At 35.5% G+C, this 9,756-nt stretch overlaps 1 protein-coding gene across 2 annotated transcripts; it reads right to left on the bottom strand.

The window, feature by feature from the left end:
- Nucleotides 1-4,759: 4,759 nt before the first annotated feature.
- LOC120172866 (deoxyhypusine synthase) lies at nt 4,760-9,508 on the bottom strand. Of its 2 annotated transcripts, XM_039180215.1 has the most exons (9): nt 9,379-9,508; nt 9,037-9,275; nt 8,164-8,331; nt 7,793-8,011; nt 7,249-7,335; nt 6,387-6,492; nt 6,065-6,300; nt 5,768-5,916; nt 4,760-5,627 (listed from the first exon to the last, which is right to left on the bottom strand). In XM_039180215.1, the coding sequence occupies exons 2-8, from the start codon at nt 9,229-9,231 to the stop codon at nt 5,836-5,838; spliced, it is 1,092 nt and encodes a 363-aa protein (XP_039036146.1). In that variant the 5' UTR covers nt 9,232-9,275; nt 9,379-9,508; the 3' UTR covers nt 4,760-5,627; nt 5,768-5,835. The 2 variants fall into 2 exon arrangements, with proteins under 2 accessions (XP_039036146.1, XP_039036147.1); XM_039180216.1 differs by lacking the exon at nt 9,379-9,508 and having other exon boundaries at nt 8,164-8,327; nt 9,037-9,120.
- Nucleotides 9,509-9,756: the final 248 nt, after the last annotated feature.

Below are 9,756 nucleotides of genomic sequence, written 5' to 3'. Positions count from 1 at the left end.
TCTTTTGCTTTTTCTTCTTTGTTTTTTTTCTTTGCTTTTTTCTTTGTCTTTTGCTTTTTCTTCTTTGTTTCTCTTTTTCTTTGTTTTGATTGGATCTTCTCACTTGGCATTCGGTTCACCTTTCGATATCTCATCTGAATCATTGTCTTCACTCATGCGAGCAGATTTCCTCCATCTTGCCCCCCAATATGGAGGGTGATCCTTGATTAGGGTTGAATCAGAAGAAAATATCATTCAGGCTCAAATGGGGACACAAGGGATATATTTTCTCCTTTTGTGAATGGATAAAGAAAGAAAGCCGTTCATCATCTCATACACAAAAGTCCTTGCAGAAGAGGTATCCCCATGGGGATAGATTTTCAGGATTAATTTTTATTCACATGAAAACAATGTAATTAATGCATGATAAAATTATTTTTGAAATAATTTCTTCTTTTATTTGCTCCTTGCTCTCAGCGTCTCTCACTGTTCAGGCTCATCTTCAGAAAATTGTTGCGAGATGCCCCACATTATTTCTTCTTGTAGGAAGGATCATGTTCAAGTGAACATCTTGTACTCAGTGCTTGTAGGTTTTATTGGTAGAAAAATGTCGGTTTTACGTCTAAGAAGACGATTGTGATTTCATTGGCTCAAAGAAAGATATGTGTATGACTTTTGGGTCTCAAAAAAAATAAAGGTAATATTTCAAAGTCTCAAAGAGAGGCAATGTCAAAATTTGGTTCTTTAGAAGTGACCACGAATTATTTCGGGTAAAGAATTGAGATATTTTATTTTTGGGGTTTTGGACAGGATAAGAAAGGTCTAATCTTGTCATATGTCAAAAATCTATAATTATTGAAGATTTAAGAAAATCCGTAATTCATTTCATATTCAAAGAACTCAAGATTAAAATTCGCTCAATTATTTAACCTTAGAAGGTAGCATAATTTCAATCATCAAAAATTAAAAATATTTATGAAAATATTAAAGAAGGAAAAAAACGAGTTCAAAAAAAACTATGCTCTCAGTGCAAGTGGTAGATGCAATGCCCCCATTTTTCTTTGATTGTACATGCCCCTGAATCCATTATGTTCTGGATCTTGCGTTTTAGTGCCTTACAATTTTCAGCGGAAGGTCTGGGGCTTCCTATGTGGTACCAACACCATGGACTTCAAGGAACGGGGACTCTTTTCTCGGATCATCCTGGAAGGCTCAACCCTACCACCAGCTGAACAAGCTTCAATCGCTGATTTCATCCTCTTGCTTCTATTCTCAATATGGTCGCGTGATCAGGATCACTTCCATTGACTTCTCCACAAATTGATCCCATGTTCTTATGAATGATGCATATGAAAATGCTTAAAAATAAAATACAGATACAAAATGCAAATATGCAAATACGTAAATGCTGATCCCAACGATGAATAACTTAGAAGAATTTTCACCAAAGATAAAAGCTTTCACATTACAAGACAGTTCACTTTACAGACATGCATTCGCTTAGATGTTGAGTATGAAGTGGATCACTACTTCGTCTCGGATCTTTGTCCTCGGAACTGATGCCCCTCAAGCGCTCTATAACCTGACTCCATTAATGCCCCGGCGGTGCTGAAGTCATTGCGTCACTCCTCGATGATTAGAGTTGGAATGATCGTAAAAGAAAATCTACTACAAGATTCTTCCTCAAATCATTGGATCATCATTTCAGTATCGAATATTGCACGATCTTCGAGATCACTGCTCCGTCTTGGATCTTCGTATTTGGAACTGATGCCCCTCAATGTTCTATAAACTAACTCTGTTAATGCATCGGCGGTATTGAAGCCAGTACGTCGATCTTTGATGACTAGTGATGACATGATTGTAGATAAAACTCCACTGCTGGATTACTCCTCGAATTAGTGGATTATCATATCAATCTCGAATGATGCACGATCTTCGAGAAAATCTCATTCTTGTACTCTGGACTTCTTTTTAGCCCTCGGTGCATGTCTGCGTATGCGACTGCTTGATTGAAAACTTTTATCTCTTCTTGTGAAAATTTTTTTCTCTCGGATATCCCCTTACGGATCAACACTTTTCGCATTATGTCATGACGATGCAATGTAATGCAAAGAATGATGAAAAATGACACAAACAAGAGAGAAGAAATAAATTAGTACAAAAACAAAAGAAAAGAAATTAGTTAGTACAAGTAAGATAATCGATACAGATAAACATGTTATTCAGAGATGAATATAACACCTACCCCGTCATGATATCTACCCGGGCATGCTTTCAATAGATATCAATCCTACCCGGACATGCTTTCTACCCACAATGATCTATTTTCAAGGAATTGGTTCTAACCGCATGGTATCTAGTTCGCATGCTTTTATTCGAAAAGAAAATAAATTCTACGAACTTAAAGCAAAAGATAAGGGTTTAGAAACACTCCTCCTTTGTGTACACTTAGTTTGGGTGCCTACTGACGGACAAAGGTTCGGTATAACTATACCTAGGGTGACCGTTCTACGATTCACTATATGCATGGTTTCGGCTCTAACAGGAAAAGGGTCTCGAATTGTCCTTGATGTCGGTGCCCCCTTGGGCTGTCAAAACCCTCGACCCTCACCCATTACAGGTTTCGAGCGGAACGAGTTCAATTCAAGGGGATTCAATGTCTTATACCCATACGAGGAATAAATCCCTACGAATGTATAAGATATGTATCCCATGGGTTATTTGCTAAAACTCATAAGAAGAATAAATTCTTACGAGAGTAAAGCATTCACCCCGACTAATTTGGATCGAAGCTCGTGTCTAGAGCTTATGTTATGCAAATGCACGTGATGTGTGTGAGGAGGAATGTACCTACCTTTGACTCAAAACAGAAAAGAAAAAAGAAAAAAAAATCACGACAAAAACTTGGACCGATCTGAAAGAAAAAAAATCAAATGTTAGTATGACAAATAAAAAATGAAGCAATTAAAAGCTTCAATAGACGGATCATAAATTAACTAAACACTCGAAATCATAATTTCCACCAAGACGACAAAGTATAAGCGACCAACAGCTTGACTCTCTAAAAAAAAGGTCCCCAGCGGAGTCGCCAAGCTGTCATAACCATTTTTTTAGGTAAAACAATTAAATATTATTTTAAAAACGATTATGACTTTATTTTGGAAAAATCGGTGATTTTGAATTGATTGAAATAAAATGGAAAATGGAGTCGCCATCGACCTTTGAGTTAGGTAGATCGAATACCTAAAAACGTCTTTTAAAACAATTTTAAGAAAAATCATTTTTTAAGACAAAATTCGGTCTGCATTACCAAAGATTCATTTTAAAGGGTTCGGAAATCGATTACGTGTGGGGAAGGATTAACACCCCACAACGCCCAAAAACTGGTACTGTGTCGCTTACACATTGTTGTAAATAGTAGAAATTACAAATCGAATATAAAGTTAAAATATGATCTATTTATCGAACATTGATTGATTTGCTTCGAATTAAATAATTAGAGAAAATTCTTTAACTTAAAAAAATCTCAAAATTAGCAATCCTCCGTCGGGAAAGCTAACTCGGCTATTTCTCATTCGTAAAGAATATTCTCTTTTTGACAAAACGCGAATCGAGTATAAAAAAATCGACATTTGCATAAAATGGAATAAATTGCTATTTAAAAACATGCATGATGTTATTCAATTTAAATACAAAATGAATTAATTACCAAAATAAAGTTCATTGATTTCAAGTTCACGTTTTGTTTAAATGTCGTATCGGATTACACCCGCTTCGATCAAGCGATGCTTTCCACGCCCATTCTATAAATCGTTGTTCTTGAAAAACATTTGAGTAACAACGCATAAAGGAATAAAATTTAATAAATAAAAATAATTACATCTTTAAACATGTAAAGGAATTACAATAATTAAAATATATACATAAAAATGTAAGTAAAAACATCTAATAAATCAAGATACAAATTCAAACTAAAATACACACAAATATTGTAACATTAATATATATTATTTATTTATAAAAATATGAACATAATTATAATATGCAAAACAAAAGTACATAATAATACCCTTACACATATACATATATATATATAACACCAATGAAAATAAACACAACATGTAATACAATCATTTCAAGCATTGAAAACTAAAAAAACGAAACAGTGAGGATCTAATGAGCAATAAACCCCTAAGCTTCAAACACAGATTAAATAGAGTGACCAGAATACAAATGAAACAAAACAAGACTTCAAAGCATAAATTATTCAATTTTAAATGTTGAATAATACGAAGGACTAAAATGAATACTACACAAAATCATCAGTCAAAACTCTAAATACTTAAATATATAGGATTACAGACATATGGGACTAAAATAAATGAAATAAAAACATGCAAGGGAAAATAACAATTAGCCCTAAATACAACAAATATTAAACAGTGATCAAAGTGAAGCATGCGGAAAATAATATGGCCAAATTCGAACATCATAGAAAATATTATAATTCATGAACTCAGTGGCTAAATCATAAATATCGAAAGATAAATGCCCAAAGTAAAATATCATAATTTTTATTAATGACCAAAATAACAGATTACATACGAGGGACCTAAACTGTAGTTACCCCATAAGATGAAAACACGCTGAAGGTCCCTTGTTGAAACGGCACCGTTTTGGTTGAATAATATAAGCCCAAAATCGGGCTTAAGTCACTCACTTCTCCTCATTTGCTTGCCTTCACAACGAGAGAAGAGAGAGAGAGAGCGAGGGATAGTTCCAGAGAACTCTCTGGGAATGAAGCGCCTCCATCGTGCCGGCCGTCACTGCCCGGCGACCGTCGCCGTACGCTGGCGTCGGAAGAGAAAGAGACGGGAACCAATCGAAACGTCTCAAAGCCCTAAACAATGATCAGGGGTCCACCTGGCCTGAAAACGGCTCAAACGCCGTGAATCCAAGATGAAACCTTTCGGTTTCTTCGACTCCAACAGCCATGCAAGGCGTTTTTCACACCGAGGCAAATATTTTCTCTATTTTCTCTCTGTATTTTCTTTTTTTCTCTTTTGGTTGTGATATTGTCGTTTTCCCCCTCTGAAACCTCTCGGTTTCCCCTTTTTCTTTTTTTGTAAACCCCGAAATCCCCTCATATTTTCCTTGTTTTTTTTCTGGAAACCCCCCAGTACTCTCTCTTTTATTTCTCTTTTTTTCGAATACCTCCTCTCTCTAATTATATGGTCCCCCTCTGATCTTTGATGTTGATGGATTAAATTTGCTTATGTAGAGTCATAATATCCTAGATTTCTAGGATAATAATTTCTTCTAATTTTCTGACTTGAATAGGCTTTGGGTCACTGTTGGTGCAGGTGGGAGCAGTCGGCGGCAGCAGAGGATACAGGCGGTGACAAAAGCTAGGGCTCAGAACTATGGTTAGGGTTTCAGACCCTAAATAGCTCTTGATCTAGACCGTTGGATCGGTCCAGATCTAACGGTCTGAATGATGCGGCGCTGGGTAAGAGAAGATGAAAACCCTAATGTCTAAGGTTGCTGAGTCGGGCTGGGTTTGGGTCAGCAGATGGGTCTGATCCTGGACGCTGGGCTGGGTCTGGGTTGGCAGTTGGGCTTGATGTACTGATGGGCTTAATAGCCTGCAACAAAATGTAAAATTTGTAAATTAATAATAATAGTAGTAATAATAATAATATAACGATAATAATAATAATATTAAAAAAGACCCGGACAAAAACGGGTGTCTACAGTCACTATGCCAGACCAAAGAATAATTTACCGCCTTAAGGAGGCCACTGTGATTAATACGAGTAGATGAATCCGCAGTCTCGTAGAAAAAAACAAGTACTAGGCCAGAAAGTTTTTCGATCGTGAAGCAAACGTCTCTGCTACCAAAAGGGGGAAAGCAATAGTTGCATCACAATGTACCTGATTCAATACATACAAAATCATGAAACTAAGATGACATATTTGTTTATTTATGAGGAAAAATAATGGAAATGAAAGTCGAAGGCAAGAAAGAATACGGATGAAAGGAAGAACTTATTGGAGTTGACAGGGTAGTACAAAGGCATACCTTTACTGTTTTAGCAGAGCCTCGTATCTTGCCCCATGAAACAGCCTCATCCGGGCGGGCTCCTGAGTCACTCCCATCGTATTCTTGAGCTGTATTTATACAAACAGCATAATCGGCACCATTACGCATCATGTTAGCATTACAGATATGATGCTTCGGCAATCCACCTCCTAGAATTATCATTCCTGTTTTCCTAGGATTTGCATGGACTGCTTCACTATTCATGGCTCTAATATCTGCTCAAAAAGTAAACGTTAGAGATAATCATATCCCTCATCCTCAAGTAGCAGCAGTAAATGAAGAGGAAACATAGAAGACCTACCTTGCACTACATCGACTATCAGACCCGGGCTGCGGAAAGAATGAAAATATAGCATGTCCCCTAAGGAGCCGTCAGTTAAGTCAGGACAGAAGACAGGAATATTGTTCTAGAAAATACAAACAAATAACAAAATTGAGCTGCAACATTATAAAAGGAAAAATGAATGCTACTAACATTATGCAGACAAGTACTTAAAGATTAGTTGCATAGAGCAAAATTACAAACCCCAGATACGTAAACTTTTTAATGAACCAAAAAAAAAAAGATACTTAAACTTCTTAAATATGATACAAAAGACATGTTCTATAATGTTCCAGAGGAACACATTAATGGGGCCTCCTTCAGTAATAAATAAACTCAATCACTTGCTCAAGAGGATATTAAATCAGTTGGCATGAGTCACGACTCATATCTTACTACATTATAGTAGAAAGGAAAGAACATAGGCAGTCCAAGCAGTAACAAAATATCTTCACAGCAAAAATGCAATATTTCACGATAGATTAAACAAATATCACTAACTTTATTAGTAAAATATATGAATTGCCCGTCTAGCTCAGTTGGTAGAGCGCAAGGCTCTTAACCTTGTGGTCGTGGATCATAATTTTGACTGCCGGAGGTCTCCCACGGAAGCTGCTCTCAACCTGGCGTTGGGGCAGCCTACTATCCTACCTCCCCTTACCCCATTACATATGAGAATAGGGTCAGCTAATTTTTTTTTATTAGTAAAATATATGACTTCAATGAGGGTGTAGTTAATGAATTATGATTACACATAATCATTGCTACGTACAAAAGAAAAAGAGAGGGAAAAAGTAGTTACATTCTCATAGCATTAGACTAAATCAGTATGAACACTTGCCTTGTACGCCCAGTAGAGGTATGAACTTCCATTATTTATTTCTCGTCCCAAGCGTGCAATTAACTTTGATGGAGTCCACAATACATTCTGTTAAAACCATAAACAAGTAGAAGGAAATTAACAGAAATGACGAACACCGCTAAACACAAGAAAAAACTACTAATGGTAACTGAAATCACTGGAACAGTGACAAATGAGAGATGAATTATTCTACAATAACAAAATAACGGAAGTCGAGATCAAGAGATCAGCATCTTTTCAACATTTATGGAAAACTAAAAGGTCCCTAAATCATTGCGTCAATTTAAACTTATCAAACTAATAAGAGGGTATGGTCTATGTTACTTGGACTCAGGTATGTGTCATATATGACGTGTCAGGTATGTTACAATTTTATCCTAAGTTTTTATATACAAGTGGGAAATCCTTGGAGGGTCATAGCTCATACCCTTATCTAGACATGTTTGGACATGGATAGAAGAAGTAAAGAGAAAAAGATGGAGCAACATGGGTATGACATAGCAGAGTCTGTGTGTGAAAGTACCTCTTCAAGTTGTTCCTTCATCATCTGGTCAAAAATTGGAATGATCCAATCCTCAAATTTGCAGTGATTGTCATTAGGAACCAACAAGTTACCAATGCGGTTCAATCCTCTTGAACGTAACAGAGCACCAGGTAGCGAAAAATCACCCTTATATGTTGGAGCAAGACACTTTATAAGATCTTCTTCTATGCCACCAGTTGTAGTTACTATTACATCTACCTAAAATCATTTCACGAGCAACACTACTTAAATCAAGAGGCATATGATGACATGAAGAACACGATGACAGATTTTTGAAATGAAGCAAAAGAATAAAATCTGTATTCTGAAATACCAATTCTACACAAAAGAAAGTCTGGTTTGGAACTCACCATGTGATGCTCAGTAAGATATCGAACAGTATCACGAACACCGGATGAAATAAGATTCGATGTAAAACCCAAAAACACCTTGGATCTAACAGATTCTCTATAAGCAGGATCCTTCTCTTCTTCGCTGCTGTCCTCAGCTGTAGTCTCATCATAAAGCCTCCAATCTAACTTCATAGATTAATAATACTCTCACAAATTAAGCTAACAACATAACATCGAAAACAGCAACTCTACATTTGGTAACACAATTCGAATAGTCGAGATTCAATATGGTTGTATGTTTATTTAAAAGGTACAAAAACATGAAATTCAAATTCATTGCTAAATATGTAGGGGCGAACAAAACTCAACTAAATTTAAAAAAAAAATGATTTTTTTCGACTCGACTCAAATAAAGTAGACTCAAAATTCTCGTGGATTTATAAAACAGAACTCGAATAACTTGAAATTTTAGTAATTAGTAATTGGATTTTAAATTTGAGTCGAGTTCATCACCTCTACATGATATATATAAATATTAAATACGTATGTTGTATATCGTTATAGATAACCATTTATACTGGAATCACATAGTAACACAATATTGTAGATATTTACAATTAAATTTAAACATAAACCGAGCAATTAGACTATACTCAATTTTTATAAACTTGACTCGACACAAAAAAAAAAAATTAAAGTTTGAGTTATAAAATAAGAGTCATCAACTCAAATAAGTCAATTTTTTACTTGACTCGACCGAATACTAACACTTATAAATATGCATCCAGTATTATCTATTAATTCGAGAAATAGTCATAAAATGTTCACTTTATTCGTGTTTTTGAAATAATATTCAATATAAAAAAAGAGATTTAAATAAATGAAACCAACCATGTCGTTAACAATTTGAATAGCTTCTCCGAGGTTGGAAGCTTGAAAACCGGTGGAGAGCATGGAATTGAGAAGTAGGGAGTAGTTTACACCCTGGTTGAAATCATAACCTTCGATTCTAGTACAAGTCCCTTCGATGGAATCCGAGTCTTTGAAAACCGTGGAGTGTACGGAGTTTATAAGCTTATCATCCATCGTCTCCTTCTACCACCTTTCGTTCTTCGCCAAGAAAACTACCACTGGAAAGAAAAGCTTTATACGATTAGCTTAATTAGTACTTAAAAAATGCGACCATTAGAGGAAAAGAAAAAGAACACTGCAGTGATAGATTACCAAACATACCAATGCCTAGATTGCTTTATTGTACCAAGAACAGAAATTGCAGTGTTTTCGCCGGCGGAGGGCGACGGTGGTGAGAGGGGAACGGTGGCAGAGAGATGGGAAATGAAGAAAGGAGTAGGAAAAGAATTAGGTCAGAAGTGCGAAGTCGAGACTAGTGCGTGTTACAAAAGCTAAGTTTAATCAGGCTTAATAAAAAAATAAGTGTATAAAAAATTCTCCAAAAGTAAGTTTCGAAAAATATTTTAGTATTTAAAGAAATTTTGTAAGTATCTAAAATTTTTCTAATTATATTTTTAGGTGTATACCATTAAAAAATTATTAAGTGATATATGTTACGTTCTGATTTTTAAAAAATATTATTTAAAAATATTTTTTAAA

This window comes from Hibiscus syriacus, unplaced genomic scaffold (assembly GCF_006381635.1).
Source record: "Hibiscus syriacus cultivar Baekdansim isolate YM2019G1 unplaced genomic scaffold, ASM638163v2 tig00111881_pilon, whole genome shotgun sequence".
Classification (NCBI taxonomy): Eukaryota; Viridiplantae; Streptophyta; class Magnoliopsida; order Malvales; family Malvaceae; genus Hibiscus; species Hibiscus syriacus.
This window is presented reverse-complemented; position numbering and strand designations above follow the sequence as displayed.